Genomic DNA, 18,882 nt, shown 5'->3' with positions numbered 1-18,882 from the left:
CAGACTGTGTTATTGCAGCATACATACAAATGTTTGGATCAAACTGTTGTTTAAGGTCTTCTTACATGAAATATGTTAGCACTACTCCTGTTTCAGCCTGCTTACCGCTGATAATTTAGTCATGAAGAAGTCAAGGGTGAGTACAAAAGGGGGTATTAAAGGGAGATTAATCTATCGTTAATAATTTCCCTTATGATTTCCACCTACTGCAACAGAAAACAACAACAATCTTTTATGTCATAAGAAAAGCTATTCTACAGATCTTTTTGTAAAGAAATGTGGCACAATTTCATGTACTGGAAACTGAACATATTGAGTTTGTGGACACCTTATTTCTTTCATGGAATAGTCACTGCCTGCTTTAAGTGCAAAAATAGAGAAAGATACCTCAGAACAAAGGTTTGAAATAGATTTCAACTAATGATTTTCCCTATTCAGGGACCTTCAGTCAAACAGTCAATGTAAGTCACATGTACAAATGATATGAAGTATGAAAACTGTCTAAGTGATATTGTTTCAAATGATCCCTCTGTGGATTTAATATAATTTTCTGGTCATAAAATGGATGTACTAGTAATAGGAATCATTAAACTTTGTCACATTTTAAACCACTTTGCCAACTGAGGTAAAAACATAAATTGAAATTGATTTAAATGTTATTACAATGGCAAAGATATGTCAAGAGTAAAGTTGCATTCTAAAAGTGGATGTATAGTTTTGTTTAGTGTTTGCCTGTGAAAGACCAGATGTCTCACTTCATGATAATTATTTAGCACCACAGCTTCTGTCTAATGTGACTTCAGAACCCTAGTTAGTCTGAAATTTTCATTGTTTTTCACTCATATTCAATAACTTAAGGTGGTTTACAAAATTCTGTAGCTGTTTCATACAGAAGCATTACATAGATGGATAGATTCTAAAATGTTTATATAGTTTAAGTATCCACATTTTTAAAGATCATCCCACGAAGGCTTCTATGTTTAAAAGATAAAACACACAGCAATATTTCTATAAAATGATTTCTTTCACATCAAACTGCACGGAGCCTGTTTCTGAGATCATACATAATTTAAAATATACTGAAACAGACATCTAGTAGTGCAAAATGAAATTATCAAAGCACAAACAGATCTATCTGCTGTGAATATATCAACATTTTATAATAATATTTCCTGAATTCCATTACAAGACTTTAAAAGATGTCCTCTACTTACTCATCAAATTTGAGCCTTAGGAATGAGTAGTAATGGGTATAATACAGTTGAATAGTACCAAAGAGAAGAAAGATATCTCATGAACGGTCTTAATCTTTAAGACTTAGGGAATGATGAGAGGATAATACACTTGATTCTGACTCCCACCTCTTTGCAAGTTTACTCAAAGATGAAACCGCACTAGTTAAGATGCTTAACAGATTTTTGGTTTACTGTATGATACGTGAGGAATGATATTACATCTTCTATTTTTCTAACTTTTGAAAAAGAATTAGTAGGGCAAAATAATTCACAATAAATAAAATTCCCCACTTTTTTTTTTTAGTGTTACCTATTCCACATGTACGTGGGTGTAAGAGCTGGTGGTGGCATTGGGGATGAAATTGAGGATCCTGCTGGAGACCCTTATGAAATGTATCGAATTGTCTTCGACATCACATTTTTCTTCTTTGTCATTGTCATCCTACTGGCCATTATTCAAGGTACTTTCACTTATGTTAGTAGAAACTGTCAGAATTTAGTCTAATTAAGTTCTGCAGTGCATTTAAATAACATTCATGTTTGAGGTAAATTATGCAGTATTGCTTTAAAGGCTTATTTCTGAGCTTGTAAAGTCATTAACTCTGAAAGTTATAATTATAACCTTAATTTATAAACAATGCATTCTACCAAATATTACACAAAGTACTAGAGATAGAACTTACCTTGATTACAGCATTTATAAATATCCTGACAACTCCCCAGCAATGGCAGTTTGTGGAGGGTCACTCTTCCTTCTATGAATACTATTCAAACTTGGAGAGCCTTACTGTAGACTCTTTTCACAGCATTAGTTTGGAGCTAGTCATTCCCCTTGGGTTTTTTCTCTTACAAGGCATCATGGCCACATACTCATTTCCTCCTTTCTTTAGAGGATGATTTTCAGTTCTAATTTGTTTGCAACTGTGGCTTGCAGAGAACGGGACATATATTGAATGACTGTCAGCGTTGAACACTCATTGTATAAACTGTCCTAAGGTAGGAAGGAAAGAAAGTAAAACAAACCAGTTTTCAGGCAGTCTAGTGGCAAAGAAAAAATGTAAATTGACTATATTTTTTTAGATATTACAAATGTTGCAGTACCTCAAATGACCTAACTTTATTCTTAATGCACTGGAAGTGAAAGAATAATGCTTGAAGTGTGAAGCAGCATCACAGACTGGTTGGAGGATGGTGACTGTGGGAGCCAATTCTCCTTCACTCAACAAAAGGAAAAGTTTTTCCTTAAGAGAAGTTCTCACTGCTGAGAGTGCAGTATAAATGAATATAAAATGTCTTCAAAATGATACATTTGAAATTGAATTATTCGACCTGTACAGAAGTATGCCAAACTCCAAACAGGATGGAGGATGTCTACCAAAGCTACTTTTTTGCACTACTTGAAATAGAAGTATTGCTAAGTACTTAACTGTTGCAACCTATCCATTTGAAATAGGTCTGATTATTGATGCTTTTGGTGAACTAAGAGACCAGCAAGAACAAGTGAGAGAAGATATGGAGGTATGAAAAGAACATCACATTTTTCCATTTCTCTTACTAATCTAGATTTTTACAGTTATAATTGATTTGTAAACACAAATTGTGTTTCCAGACCAAGTGCTTTATTTGTGGAATTGGCAACGACTATTTTGACACAATCCCTCATGGCTTTGAAACACACACTCTGCAGGAACACAACTTGGCAAACTACCTGTAAGTATATTTTACTATTGGAATTATTATAATAAGACCTTTCAGCTCCAAAGCAATTTAGAAGCACACATTTTTGTGTGCCCTAAGACAGAGGAATATTTCCATTCCTTTCTTGTTTTCCCTCCTACACTCTGAGCTATTGGTTACCTTTACAGTGCTTGTTCTACATGTGCTAGCTTAGCGGAATGATTCCTGTAGGCATATCAGCCCCTTTTGTCCCCTTTAACTCTCTGTAAGGAAAGCCACATATGTGGAAGGGTAGGGAACAACAGTTTACTAGCTAGTAAATTGTTTTAGTCTAGAAGACAATTGTGACTTTCTGGTGATTTGGTCATATTGGTAAATCACTGAAAATCATTGCTGATCTAAAAATGTTACTTCTCATCGCCTCCAGATTAGAGAACACTGAGAGCATCTACAAAAAAAGCTTACAATAGCAGAAGGAAGGTCTTCGGTTTGGTTTGGTTTCTACAAGTTATATTCAAAATAACAAAAACAAGCATTTCTGGAAAATAAGCTACAAAAAATAATGTACAAATCTGATCCTGTAGTTTCTTACCAGTAGTGCAGCTTTCCAAAACCACTGAACAATTGGCACTAGTATACATTCAGACTATCGCCAAGACTCCTAAGACAGTGGTTTCATACTTTGATTAGTGAGTGTAGAGCAAATCAAAGAGGGTTACTGAAAAGTGAATTTGGTGGCATTAGTTACCCTGACAAAAATGATAACCTACATGAGCATCATGCCAGCAGAACCAAGGAGGCCAAACTGGTAGGTCCTTCTATGAAGTCTGGCTTTGGAATGCAATGTTGTATCTGAGCTAAAAACAAACAAACAAAAAAAACCAACAGTGTACCTCTTGGTATACATGTTGCATTATTCCTTGCACAGTAACTGACTCTGTAGAAATAATACACATAACTTACATGAGTCAGGTTTCCTTTTGTATCCATAGCTTTACCAATCTACAGCCTCCAGGCTTCTATGGCTATATTGGATCACTTGATTGGCATGTGAGATCCTGTCATTCACTGTAAATTAAAAACTGTCATTTTCCTAATACTAAAACTTACAGAAGAAAATCTTTCTATGCAGGTTGCTTTCTAATTAGAAAAACAGTTTTTAAAAGTCAGTATATGTTCCTTTTTTAAAATGAAAACATATTAATTCCAAATGCATTACATCAAAACCAGCTATCTAAGAGCAATGTCACATAAAACAGACCAGTGTTAGTATTCTACAGACTTTACAATTACTTTTTTGTACGTTTGAGTACAAGCAGTACCTGAGATGAGATAGGTGCTACTTCAATCTATCTTCACCAAGATTTCCAAGCTATCTACCATCTACCTTATAAGCTCATAATCTATCATATTATAGCATCTATGCAAGAAGTAACTTCTTCCAACATGGCAGAGTTGGAGCATAAAAGAGCTGTATATGTAGAACTAAGTCAGGTGTTGCTATCAGCACTGAAATGAAGAAACTGCTAAAATACTTTTTTCCACTTCTACAGATCCTACAGCTGTCAGCACTTACCTTCACAGGAGAAGTTCCCAAGGATAGTATTTTCTTCTTTAAAGCATTCTAGAAGCCTAGGAATGTCATTTGCTGGCTGCTACCATAAACATCAAATCCCATTCTAGGAAAGGTTAGGGGAGAAACTATGTTTCCTGCATTAATACCTGTTCCATGCACTTGTTTCAGATTCTTCTTAATGTACCTCATAAACAAGGACGAGACTGAGCATACTGGCCAGGTGAGTTGAAAAAAATAAAGGCTAAAAATTTGTCTTGAAAAGATGCATCTTCCTTCTCCAGCCTTGTAGCTATGTACCACCAGGTGGAACTGACGTACCACCAGAGAGTGGAGATAAATATCCCACTCCCAAGATTTTTGAGGAAAAGGACAGGTGCAGCAGCATGCTGTCCTATCCAGCACTGTAGGGTTCCTGGAGAAGACGGTTATCAGTAGATACATTACTGTACCTATAGTGTATACCCATATATACGTATATATAGACAACATATGAATATGTGTAAGTTCAGTAATGTTAGGTCCTAAATGTAAATAAGCAAAATAAATAAGATTTAATTATATCTTATTACAAATAAGCTGTTACAACAATACTGTGAAAGTACCGTATAACTCAATGTTTTCCAAGGAAACTAAAACACATTTCACAATGCAGATTACAGAGGTTTGCTGTGTAGAATTGGACTGATTAATTTTCACTTACCTGCGCTGTTTTAGCTTTTTTTTTTTTAATAAGCACAGTAACTGCTTACTGTTACCATTTAGAGCATTGGCTGTAAGGAGTTAAAATAAATGTTGAATTTTAAATATAAATCCTAAAATAAATGTTCTTTATCATTTTCAGGAGTCATTTGTGTGGAAGATGTACCAAGAAAGATGCTGGGATTTCTTCCCAGCAGGAGACTGCTTCCGGAAACAGTATGAGGATCAACTCGGCTAATATAACAAAAGATATATATCCAGTATATAAACTTCTTTCCTTCTCATGATGTAAATTCTGGGCCTGTATTTGCTTTAAATGCCTTCAAACTTGAAGACATACGTAAAATTTGAAACAACTGCATAAGCTTTTTGTACGTACCACGTACAAAACTGGTCTTCTGTCAGAATTGTAATTTGAAAAGAAAAATCTGTGCCAATATCAAATCAAGCCTTCCACTTTCAACACGTTCTGATATTATAACAACTTTTTAAGTACACCATTTAACCTAATGTTTGGTAAGAGCGAAAGGGCTAAAAGATGTCTTAACCGTACAACGTTTGACATTTAAGAACTTGAACATCAGAGGCCATGCCTCAGAAAAAGTACTTTAAGTGCTGTCCCATTTTTGCCCCACAATATTTGCTAGTGAATGTATTATGACACAGCTTGAAAAGCTTTAAGCAGATTTAAGCAAAGAAACATTTTCAAACACTTTGTTGACCTTGAATCATTAAGTGCCTTAAAACCTCCGTAGACATAGCTATGCAAACTTTTTATTTGTTAGTGTTCTAGATGAACAGATCCATTGACTGTATTTGCTTATCTGTCTTTCTGTATGAAACTGCACTTGAAGTTTGTTTGTATACAACCTTCAATAACAGCTTATTAGATGCTGCTGTTACAAGACACACCCTGTATCAAAATGAATACAATTTAAATCATAGCCCAAAATAAAACAATCCTCTATTGTCACCTGCAAATAGAAGCTGCAAGGTTTATGCATTTATTTTTCTTCTAGTAGAAAGTAAGTGCCCACTGCAATAAAATACTATAAATCAACTACTTACCTTTGTAATTTCTTTCTAATTTTTCTGCAATACAGAGATGTGGCGTGCTGAAGGTCATTAAAAACATGTATTTGTTGTGCATTCATCACTTTATTTTAAGGACTGCATGTGGCAAGTACAAGCTGGAAAACAGCTCTGGCAGTTTGCACAGCCTACATTTAAGCAAAGAAAATCCCAACTTCATCACAAATTTTAGGCCTCTCTAAGACCGTTACAGTCTTAGACACTACTTAATCAATCATACCTAATCAAATTTTGGTGGCACAGAATTTCAGGTGCCTGCAAATAAAATCAGGCAAGCGAAACAGATAAATGAAATAAAGAACAGCTAAAGGAGGATCCCACTTTCTACATGACTTCAGCTATATTCATTTATTCACATACGGAAAATTGGATTCAGGAAATCATGCTGTCCAGCCAATCTTCAAGCTCTTCCTCAGTAACGATTTTAGATGTTTTCTGCTCTTGCTGTAGTGCTGTACTTTTCTCTTCTGGCACATCTGCTGTTGGAGGGTCTAGAAAAGTAAAAAGAGCAGACTTTTGTAAACACGGAAAAAAACTCTGTACTGTCTCTTTTTCCTTCATCAGTGTGCTTTTTAATGCACGACTAATTATATTTTATTGAAACACAATTTCCCTTGAAGAATAATAGTGTGTCACATTTCAAAAACAGTAGCAACAATAAAAAACAATGAGGCAGTTTGATAAGCTCAACCATAGCAATGCAGCTTCCACCTGATTCAAGGGAAAGCAGGATCTGATCCACAGCAGACTGCTTCTATGTAAGCAAACCCTCCACTGCAATCTATTCACAATCCTGACATAAAGAAAATCCTGTTTAATGTAGGAGAGCAGCAGGAGACAACAACAGCGGATCATAATGCACATTTGCATGATGATCGTGATTCCACATTCTGATGGCACTGTTTTCTTAAGGGATTTACACTGTGCTTTGGAGTGAATATACCAGTGGAATGAAAGATTCTCTTCAGAGACGAGGCTTACTGTATTGCACATGGTACTATTTATGTCTTCAGCTGTCTCCCTCTTTGGACTTAATTTTTAACACAACAAAACAATCACACACAAAAATCAGAGATGCTAAAGTTCTTCAACGTCACTGTAAGATGAGGAGAAGTATAACTCTTCTCCATCAGAGCTAACAAACAGTAGTACAGATTCCAGTGGCTCACTAAATTTCTGCAATAGGAAAATTTCCATGTGTATTGTGTCTATTAAAAAGTTCATTTTGTATTATCAGTGCTAGTACAGTTTGAAAACAACAATTGCAGTGTTATCAGAAATAGCTATCAGGTCTTCATTATATTATCAGAGGGAACTAAGGGCTGATAACATTACATAAAAACTATTTTAATCTTCCACTAGCTAAAATTCTGTAACAGTACTTATTTAATTTTAAAAATAATAATAAAAAAATCAAATTTGGCTGAATCATAAGACCAGTGCTGTTCTACAGAAGAATTAATGCTTAAAATGAACATCGTGACAGTGGTGAAACGTCAGGTGAGTGGGTCAGAGCACAGCCCCAGATAAATGAATTGCCCTATGAGAGAGATACTGATACCAGAACTATTTACTTGCAAGTTAGGAATTTAAAAACACTACTGAGAAAGAGAACAATGGAAAAAAATAAAGGCACTGGGAAAAAGCAAAATCTTACCATTTTCCTTACTTTCCATTTTCAGATCTTTCTCTGTTGATATGTTGTAGGATAATGCACCTGACACAGAATCAATGGGAGCATCCAGATTTAGGAGACGATCCAGTTCTTCATCCAAATGGTCAGTCTCTTGCTTTGCTAGCAGATGGGCTCTCTGAAATGGTTCTGCTGCACTTGTCACAGGACCACGTTTACTCCCAGGCTCTGATGAAGTAGCAGAATCACCAACAGACTGGGAGACCAACGCCGTTTCCCTTTGAGACAAAGACTGTCGAAATAGCTCTCTCCTCTTGCTGTCTTCAACAACTTTAGATTTCATCTGTGGGAGCTCTACAGGTGTCAATGCCTAAGAATACAAGAGAGGACTTCAGAGTTTCTAATTATTAGACAGAATATTAAAAATCTTCATTTCCCTCTGCTTGAGCAGAAGGATTTTTTTTCTGCTTTTGTTTTTTATCTTGTGACATTAGTTCTTTTCCTCTTACATTAATATTTTCTGTTTTCACAGCCTGAAGAAACACTTCTGCTAACATTCTATTGCTTCTTTAACCATTCTATTCTTTCTTTAACCAGAGTATGTTTCCTTCACTTGTTTGACTGACAGATCTAGCTGCTTGAATGCAGATTAAGTCTAATTCATAGAACAACCATGTACGTTCACACTGGCTCTCTAGAACAGTAAATCAAACTTAAAATAACTATCTAATTGGAAAGAATGTGAAAGCACTTTCAAAATTTTATTGCAAGTTTTTAATAGCTGCTAAAAAGAGAAGCGAACATAAAAACATTAGAATAATTCCGTACCACTCAGATACCTGGCTTGAAGTCCAATGCACTGCACACAGAGCATTTTGTTTAAAGCCACCAATAAAGCTTAAAAAGGGCTGATTACAGTGGTCTCCCGCTTCACGTGACAGTCTCAAAAATATATTTACTTATAAAATGCATTCGTGCTACATTTCAAAACCAGGTTTAAAATAAAAATTCCAGCATATATTATATCATTTAAAATATTTACTTTTTATTGTGAATATTCACAGAGTTACCTGTACAAGTTCAGCAGCTACATTCAACCTCAGATGTAAAGGCAATTCCTGCAGCGCCTGGGCCAAGGACTGGCAGTCAACAGAAAGTGCAGATAACTGAAATGTAAATCAACACACAGCACGCTTGCATTAAAGAAAAAAAAGTTGAAACTGTTTATGTCTTCAGCATATCACATTCCTTTGTTCCACACACTGTAAGAATATGAAGACCAATTCAAAAATATACAGTATCTAAAAGACGTTGGCAATAACAGCAGGAATTCAGAGTTCTAAAAGTACACACATACAAAGCATTTTGGCTAAATCTGGCTAAACACCTACAAAGCAAATCATTACTCAGTTAAAAACAGAGGATGAATGCCTTGAAAGTCCAAAGTAGGAAACAGTTCCACAAGGTGACAATGTCATATGAGACAATGGCTTCCGCACATTTGCAAAGAGCAGGAAAATCATATGAGTCCAATAACAAAAAATTGTAAAATGTCAGATATCCTTGAATAACATTTAAGTGCACTGCGGAAGGGCTGTGAGCTATGTACACCTGCAAAAATATTAATGTGAATCAAATATTGTGAATGAAGGTGAAAATAAAGACAGGGAGTAAGAGGGAAGGCTGATGATGAAGGAAAAGAGCATCTGAGAGATAATATAATGGAAATAGGAATTCGATATCCAAGTAGGTATTTCACTATAATTGGCGCTTGAATAAAAAAGAAAGAAACAAAAACAAATGGATGAAAGCAGTATTTAAAGAATTACAAACACTTCTTGACATATGCAGCTATTCGTGCAAGGAAATAAGCAGAAGAATACTTTGTCACTGGAATTGCCAGTTTTACTGAAAAAAAATCCAAACCAAAACCAGATAATTACTACTTGTTTGATTTTTTAAATTGCAGCATTCTGAACCATTCCTATTGTGGTTTATCAACGTACAACAAAGCAAATTCAGGTTTGCTTTTGTAAAAATGGCTAACAATAACAAAGTGTCAGTGTCACCGTTACAATTCAATTCCACAGTTTTCCAAACTGTTGCTTTGCCATTCCTTTCTACAGAAAACAAAGACTGGGAAATATCTACTCATTCTGCAATGACTTGTTTGCCTTTTCCGCTATGTTTTGTTCCCTCGCATTAAGTTCAGTTTATGATTCTATAATAACTTCTTGTACATGCGGAAACAGGCAAAGAACTAGAGAAGCAGGTCAACTAAGAGGCAAAGACAAGAAACTTGGAGCAGTGGATTTAGGATGAAAATAAGGATTGAATCCAGCTTTCAGGGAAAAAAAGACAGGCAAGAAACATAAAGGCTGAAGACCAGAAAGAACATGAAGCCTAAGCTCATGCTATGAAGTCACCTGGGCCAGGACTAAAACAAGAAGTCAAAGACACAACCTACTTGTAGCACAGAATTTGAATGAGGCAAAATGAATGAGTAGGAGTTAGAGGCAAAGAATGTGCCCACCACAGCAAACTTCAGTGCCGGACCAAATCCCAAACTGTACATTCTCTGCATTGGTAGACAGAGCAACTTTGAAACTCACTGGCAATGCAAATCTCCACTCTGCTCACCATGGCTTCAGCATATAAATGAGCTAATATGTTCAGATCAGCTAAATGTTTTAATGAAAAGTCTAGGAAGAAATCACGAAGAAGTTAATATTCTGGATCTGCAGAGAAAGGAAGCAAAGGTCATATGCTGTACTACTGGCATACTGCATACTGGGAAAGAAAGAAACTGATAAGAATATAAAATCATTGAAGAACCATATCTCACTGAAAAAACGCACGATGGATTAAAAAATTCCTGTGCAAGCCACTTGGTTGTATTTCCTCATCTCAATTTGACTTTGCAACTTTAATATAACTTTAAATATCAGTGCCCTAGGAAAAATTATTTTCAATAGTTTAGGGAATAAGCAGCAAATGTTCAAAATTCAAATACGTATAAATGTTTCAAGAGAGACTCAAGAACAGCTCTTTAGCAATTTAAGAAAAGCTTCAAAGACAAAAGCTAGCAGTGTGCTCTTGCAGCCTAGAATGTTAACAGTATCCTGGACTGCATCAAATAGATGGGTGACCATTAGGGAGAGGGAGGTAACTGTCACCCTCTACTCTGCCCTTGTGAGGCCTCATTTGGAGTTCTGGGGCCCCTAGCACAAGAAAGACTTAGAGCTGTGGGAATGGGTCCAGAGAAGGGCCACAAAGGTGGTCAAAGGGCTGCTGCACCTCTCCTATGAAAACAGACTGAGAAAGATGGGCTTGTTTAGCTTGGAGAAGAGAAAGCTGCAGGGAGACTTTATTGCAGCTTTCCAGTATTTGAGGAGAGCTTGTAAGCAGGAGGGGGGACTGACTTTTTACGTGGGCAGATAGTGACAGGACAAGGGGGAATGGCTTTAAACTAGCAGAAGGGAGATTTATGTTAGGTGCCGTCTTAGAAAGTAACTAAGAATTATTTACTCAAAGAATGGTGAGGCACTGGAACAGGCCGCTCAGAGAGGCTGTAGATGCCCCATCCCATGGGGGTATTCAAGACCAGGTCGGATGGGGCCCTGAGAACCATGATGTAGTGGGTTGCAGCCCACTTATTAGTATTAGCACAGAGAATCCACATACAAAAAAATTCAAACCTTGTTGAGTTCCACAGTCATTTTGGAACTGAAGTTTCCAGTAGAGGATATGCACTGTTAATTTGAATTAATGAAAACACAGTTTGCAGTCAAATATGTGAATATACTCCTATAGGTCCCCCTTACAGTCCTTTTGCTAAACTGTTCTCCTGAATACACTTGAAAATGGAAGGCTGACCTTATATGTCAGCAGAGCAAGGTGATTTCTACCCCTTACTTGCCCTTCTCTGGACAGGTTTGCATTCTTTTCCTTTAATGTTACTTAAAAACGTAGCCTGCTGCCTCGAACGTTCTTCAGTAGGAAAGAAAAGGACAAGACTCAAGAGCCTCCAGCATCAGAAACAAATTAATAAACGTATCTATAAATTAAAGAGTGCTATTATTGTGTTATACCACTCACTGCTGAAAGCACAACTCCCTGCATAGCCTGTGCCAGGCAATTATCTGCATAGAAAATTCGGTTACCTGCTTACAGTATACGTTTTCTGTATCCCAATCTTTCTCTTCAGCAAATCGAAACTGAGTAAAGGAATCTCCTACAGAAAAGAAATAAAAAAAATATTTTAATTTTTAAATAGCACGCTCCCTGTAAGCCCCAAATCCTACAGAATTATGTTTAATCAATAAACCTCAAATTTTCAGCAAATTTGTGTTTAATTTGAATGCTTCTTGCATTCAAAATAGTAAACTCCTCTAAGCACAACTGAATGATGTTTTAATTTCTCTTATTTACAAAACAGTACTGAAAAAGGCACAACAGATTCAAAACTGAACGAGGTGGTGCTAGGTGCAATGTTGACAAGTAAGAACTTCACTGAAAAGTCTAAAGTGGATAACATGAAAATTATATACATGAATATCGTTTATGAACGGCTTTAAATGTGCTGTAGAAACATTTTTTCATCAGGTCTCTTCTAAAAATATTAGTAAGGTCTATCAGATGAAACATGAAAGATCACGGTTGCAGAGGCAGGTAGAATCAGATTCAACCTACAACAAATACATAATCATGTAAGATTGGAACTACCATGAAAACTTCTTATGTTCTTATGTGTTAAATTGTTCAATTAAAGCAGCAGTTGAGCTATTTTATGACATTAATTATTCACAGCATATGAGCAAAATAATAATTCTATAGTAAGTTATTACTTGTTAGTAACTGGCAATATTTCTATATATATAAACATACACACACTGAAAACTAATATTCAGCCTTTTCAGCAAGCAAGCTATGCTTTCAGGTGCTTCTATTCAACATATCACTGTTAGTCAGTTTTAAAATTTTAAAATGAATCATTTTGGATTATGGCAGCATTTAAAGAACAGGCTACTTCAAACTAAATAAGTGAAAGGGAAGTGTGGGGAACACCTTTTTACTTCTTTTGATCAACTTGCAGTCAAGAAATATGCCATAAAAATTATCAGGAATAAGAGAATGTCAAGATGAGAATATGACCCAAGGTCTAAAATAAGACATAGCATTTATGTTGCTGATGCAGAGCATGGAATATATGTCTTCTTAGACCATGCAGTTTGAGAACAAACAGTTGTTTCTGCATCTCTGTACCAATAGACAGTAGACAGTTGTTGAATTACTGTGTGAAGGAGATAAATCTGATCCTGAGAATTTCAGATTACTTGGAGAAATATGGTACTTTGTGTACCTAACTGCAGATGTAAATGCTTAACTTGAAAACTCAGTTGACTGCCGCTGACAAAGGTGTCTGCCTTTTCATTGCAAAGTAATTGTAAAGCAAAGCACTGTAAGTAAATCCCTCTGTCAGAGCATTGAGAACATTGCTAATAAGTAATAGCTAAAGCTAAAATTTAAAGAAATCCAGATTCACTCTTCATTCATGATTTTACAGTAGATACCAAAGAGTGCAAATTAATTTAACTGCTCATTTTTTAAAGGGTCAATTTAGTTACACACGTAAAGAAGTACATATTGAAAAATAATTAAACCAAAATGATTCTCAGAGTCCTCTCACACTACTGAGAAAAAAGTCACATAGTTTCTTCAAGACAAAGAAGTAAAATTAAATAAAATAATGAGTTGGATGCTCTAGATAGCTGAGAATGACCTTATGTAAAGCAGCTAAACAAACCTACTTCGCCAGGAAAATAAGCCAGGCTCAAGGTCTGAGTTGTGCTTCTCCACACTTATAAGTCAGGAATAATAGATCCACACATACTGTATTGCTGAATTAAAGGGTATGACTTAAACGGTAGTTTAACTAAGCTCTTAAATAGATTAACAAAGCATGCCTTTCAAATGGAAAAGTAATAACTACAATTCACAGTAGCACATTTGATGCAAATTAGGTTAATGAGAATGTTGGTCTAACCAATTATCTTTTCACAAATTCCTTTACCCTGAAAATAACTTCCTTTTGTGTCATGAATACTAATCAAACATCTTGCAATGACTCAGAGATCCTTCCAGCATAAGAACTGCTTTTCTTCATTTGAATTTGAAGAGTTTTTAATCTTACTTACAAACATTACTTGGTCTCCAAACACAGAGTAGCTAAAAATAATGCATTGAAGTAAACCTTACACATCATTTTTTTTGTAACTTTCACAATAAGCCTTAATAATCTTTTTTGAAAAATGCAACTTTGCTATAAAAGAATAGCACTTCTAAAGCACCACACTATACTAATACTTGAATATATTTAAAGCTATATCAATTGATTCAAATAGAACACATATCTCATAGCCTCATTAGCCCAATTATCTCTTGATATAATTATCCACTGAACAGCAGAATCAAACAAATCCTCCCTGTAACCTGTACTAAACGTTTTCTAATATGTGAATTGACATTAGTATGAAAGTTGAAACACTGAAAAACACATTTCAGTGTGAAAAGAGAACGGCCACGCTAGAAGCATAATTTTGTTCACTTTAACTCTCTAATTCACTGAAAGCAAAAGACAAAACATTACTGAAGACAGAAGAAAAATACCTGGTAGTCTTAGAGATTGTGAAATACATTTTCAGACTGGGAGGAGGAACAAACAATGTAACGGTGACCTTCAAAGACAACCACTGTGGTACAGAAGCACACACACAAATAAAGAATCTCAACAGTTGTTTTAAACAGAATTTATCTTCTCCTAAGCAGATGTCAGATATTTTGATGAACTCATTTAGGATTTTCCAACCTTTGTTCATCCTTCACTTATTTAACTACAGCAACCCAAGCCTCTATCTACAAGTCTGTTTGGTCAGCTAAACTATGCAACAAATTTATGATGGCAGCTTGCAGATGAGCAAGATAAACCACAAAACTACAGCTCAGGTACATTTGGGAAATCAGCATGAGACCCAAAGCAGCTCAAAACACATCCTGGACCCCTTGTGCTAACGAAAGTTCTTTCTGAGTTACAAGATTCTCTCCCCACATAAACAAGTCTATATCTTTATACTAATGATTTTAAGAAAATTTCCCCGTTTTTCCCTTCTTTCTGTATTGATCCCCAGTTCACAGCTATTTAAGAAGAACATAATGTCAAAACAAGCTGCCTGCCTCCCTTCAGTTTTCTTCGTAGGATTCAAAAACACCAGAGAAAACAGATGCAATTTTTAAAGTAGAAAAAAATAAATCAGATTCCCCAATTCAAAACTTTTCTGCAGGGAAAAACAATCTGAATTGTTTAAGGATGCCTGGTGCTTGAAATGTCATCTAACATCAACAGCTCATATAGGAATCTGAACAACTCTCTTCAGGAGTTGTAATGACAACAAGCAACGTTTCTTCCTTTACAAGCAGAAAACTTAACACAGAATACCCAAGACAAATCGATCAATCAAACAAAAGGTAGAGAATGAATTTTGGATTTATGAATCTTGAGCAAATGAAAGAACTAAAAGAGAAAACTACAATCTATCCGTCATTTGTGATGAATTAAGTGTGAGTGCATCTTCCTCTAACTGGAGGAAAAAGCATGAGGAAGAGCTCCCACTCATCTGTGTCATGGCGTGCTCTAGCTAGCAGATTCTGGAAACAGCAAGAACTACACACCAGGCACTGACAAATCTCATCAGTACCAAAAGATTTTTTTTTTTAATCCTTACACTGTGTTTCCAATGCTGCAACTTACAGAGCAGTCCATCTACTATTAATGCCTGTTCTAAATAACATATCTTCAGATAAATACCACTGAAGACACCTTTTTTTTTTTCTTTTTTTTTCTGCAAAGGGAGACTAACCTGTATATAAATGGATAACAAATATTATTCCAACCCTAGAGCATCTGTTTTGCAAGGAGTTTATATGAATAATTTTATACACACCATGAACAGGTATAATAATTTGGCCAAAATAAAGTAGCATATATTATATCAGAACAGACTTTTGAAGGACACAAAGTTTCATGGCCCTTGTAATAATTTCACTGATTTTTATTTCTACAATTTTAATTACTCAACTTTGATAGAATACACACTGTAACTACTATCTTTTACTATGACTAAGGCTGCAGTGTTCTACTTATTGCCATAAATGTAGACTGAGGAACAGAACGTGGGAATACAAAAACAACAGAAAGACTCTGCAAGAAATCAACATTATTAATTCCTTCAGATATTATTAAGAACCGTCTACTTCAAGCAACTGCAAAGTCTGTCTTTTATCAAGTGTGTGGCAGTTATTTGCAAACAACAGACCTTCACCACAAGTGCTTCGGCATAATCTACATTTTCCCCTGGTTCTGCAATCCAGCAGTAGATCACACAGAAACGTATTACGAAATCCAGAAACCTCACACAACAGTTCAGCATAAAAATCAGAATTACCAAAATTCTAGAATGGTATCTTATAGAATGTTCTTCTATTCACAGAGCAGTAGAAGACCTTGAGCTCTGTGCAAATGTACTGAAGTCAGGGATACTTGTATCCTGCATTGTGAGCTATAAAGCATATTGGTAATCAGACTGAGAAAAAAGTTCAAAATTAATTCCCTGGCACAACTGTACAGTGCTATTGGTCACATTAAAAACAACCACAACAAACAGGCGGATCTGACAAACAGCATGACTGTCCGATCAAGGTTAAATCATACACTCAAAATTTCACAAATAAGGACAGATCTTTGGAAACTGGTGCCATTTCCGGAACAAGGAGTGTCTACATAGGAAGAACAGAATGAATTTAACATAGAGGATTGCAAAAGCAAGGTTAGATACCAGTTCTTCAAATGAGGAGGAGGGTGAAACCAACCAGTCCCAGAGAACATAATGGTAAAAGAGGGGGGGGGGGAAAGAATGCAAATTCTGGTTGCTTTTTTTTTTTTTTTTTTTTTTTTTTAAATAATTAAAAACTAAAGTAGAAGTTTACAACAGTCAGGACAGGAAAAAAGTACAAATAAAAAGGTATTCAAAGAGGTTCAGGGAAACAAACAGTAGTACTTGTGCTTCTGCATGAAGACAAGTGACTAAGAAATAAGAGAGAAAAGAATGGACCCCTTGGCAAGTGGTGCAGATGCTACAAGTTTCCATGGATGCAAGGAGGGATAGAAGGAAAATGCAAGAGCTTTTGAATACAAAGATTCCACACCTGGCTCAAGAAATCTGTGGGACATAAATAGTTGCAAAGCAAGAAAGTATTTGGGAAAGCAGTATATCAGGTAGCATGCTCAGCTTACCCTGCTAAGATGGAGTCTGCATCTAATTAAACATAACCAACATTAAATGAAGCAAACATCTAGTATTTACTTACAGAGCTCTACAGAGAGTTACCTCAATTAGTTGTCATCTTCCAAGAAAATAGGAAGGAAAAGTAGGGAATGCACTAATTTATTTTTATTCTGTAGCTAAGAGTTCTTTTGGTCTGTTCCGAGTTCTACATCTGCAGCATTTATAAGGAAAAAAAAGATATATACATCCATCTTCTGTATCTATCACACACGTAACTGTAAAAATAACACTAAGGAAATCTTTGCTTTGTTATTAACTTTTGCACATTTTCTAAAATGTTCCACTACTTTAACGTGTAATTTTTTCTTCAATACGTAACAGCAGTAAGTCTTGCAGCAAATGTAAACAGATTGCAGCAAAACTGCAAAGTATTAAAACCAATTGCACTGAACAAGTTTAGAATGTCAACCAAACGCAGCTATTCATAAATACCAACTCCATCTTCTCCACTGTTCACTTTTATATTGAATAAACATTAAAACAATATTTAAGTGTGAAGTTATTGATTTCCCAATAGATTAAACAAACTTTTTATTAAGTTTAAGCTAGTCAACTTAAATATTTACATTTTTCCTGATGCTTTATGACATTTCTAGTGCCATTTTCCTTGGGTTGCTAATCTACAACATACTTAGTGATTTTTAAATGTCACTGCAACCAGCTTGCTAAATTACACAAAGTATAAAAATCCATAGGGTAAGATGGGTTTTCAGCAGTAACATTGAAGAGAAGGACTGAAAAAAGGCAAAGATGACCAAACTTCTTAATGCAGAAATACTCATGACCAAAGACAACTTACTTATCTACGTATCTATTTATTTTCAGAAGCAGCAGGATAATGTGGCAGGAAACTCTCCTTAGGGACAAGGAAAAACAACTGCTTTGAATGGAAGGCATGCACAGAAGCATGTTGCGTGGGTGATGAACACCAGCACAACCCAGAGGGGCTGTGGTGTCTCCTCCTTGGAGATTTTCAGCAGACACCTGAACATAGGCCTGGGCACACTGCTCTGCATACTTTGACTTCCCACACTTCTCAGTGAGGTACTGTGAGAAGTTAAAATATGTATGTGTATGTATATATGTGTGTGTGTGTGTATATATATATATATATATATATTTTCATATATATATGGAATATATATATATATATATTCCATAACTGAAAACATAACCTCTGCACTTTATTCGGGAAGTTTCCATATTTTCCAAATTACTCACAAAGTCTAACTTCTACCATGTTTCTAATTCCAAATATAATAACTGCAGTACTGTATCTAACAAAATAAAGTTTTAAACTTTAACAAATACTGGATAGATCAATAATTATTGCAAAGCTCAGATTCAAAACTCAGTTCCTGGTGTGAACTTGGCAGAGAGCTCTAACCCCCAAACTACGGCTTCTTTCGGAGACAGCCCTTTCTCAATGCTATTAATTATGTATTGATCATTCAACCTCCAGAATAAACAGTGCATTCAAGTATATCATGCTAACGAAGCTGGAAGATGAAAATATCACACAGTTCATTAAATATCACACAGTTCAGATATATTTTTGCGCTTTTTCCA

General features: G+C 35.6%; 2 protein-coding genes and 1 non-coding gene across 9 annotated transcripts in view; 1 reads left to right on the top strand and 2 right to left on the bottom strand.

The window, feature by feature from the left end:
- Positions 1–6,247, top strand: part of RYR3 (ryanodine receptor 3) — a 184,748-nt gene extending 178,501 nt beyond the window's left edge. For all 6 annotated transcript variants that reach the window (XM_015287302.4, NM_206874.3, XM_015287303.4 and 3 more), the window contains 5 exons: positions 1,540–1,696; positions 2,689–2,753; positions 2,845–2,945; positions 4,657–4,708; positions 5,330–6,247. In XM_015287302.4, the coding sequence (XP_015142788.2) occupies positions 1,540–1,696; positions 2,689–2,753; positions 2,845–2,945; positions 4,657–4,708; positions 5,330–5,425 (471 nt within the window). In that variant the 3' untranslated portion in view covers positions 5,426–6,247. The remainder of the gene's footprint in view (positions 1–1,539; positions 1,697–2,688; positions 2,754–2,844; positions 2,946–4,656; positions 4,709–5,329) is intronic.
- A 78-nt stretch (positions 6,248–6,325) lies between these two features.
- Positions 6,326–18,882, bottom strand: part of AVEN (apoptosis and caspase activation inhibitor) — an 84,890-nt gene continuing 72,333 nt past the window's right edge. For both annotated transcript variants that reach the window (NM_001005791.2, NM_001396340.1), the window contains exons 3-6: positions 12,076–12,146; positions 8,983–9,078; positions 7,937–8,282; positions 6,326–6,770 (exon numbers count right to left, since the gene is read on the bottom strand). In NM_001005791.2, coding sequence (NP_001005791.2) covers positions 6,652–6,770; positions 7,937–8,282; positions 8,983–9,078; positions 12,076–12,146 — 632 coding nt within the window. In that variant the 3' untranslated portion in view covers positions 6,326–6,651. The remainder of the gene's footprint in view (positions 6,771–7,936; positions 8,283–8,982; positions 9,079–12,075; positions 12,147–18,882) is intronic.
- On the bottom strand, positions 8,099–8,208 carry MIR6683 (microRNA 6683). Its single transcript, NR_105553.1, has one exon. It is a non-coding gene; the product is annotated as a microRNA 6683 (primary transcript).

This window comes from Gallus gallus, chromosome 5, assembly GCF_016699485.2.
Source record: "Gallus gallus isolate bGalGal1 chromosome 5, bGalGal1.mat.broiler.GRCg7b, whole genome shotgun sequence".
Taxonomy (NCBI): Eukaryota; Metazoa; Chordata; class Aves; order Galliformes; family Phasianidae; genus Gallus; species Gallus gallus.
The sequence above is the reverse complement of the archived record's forward strand: the minus strand, read 5'-3'. Positions and strand labels throughout refer to the sequence as shown.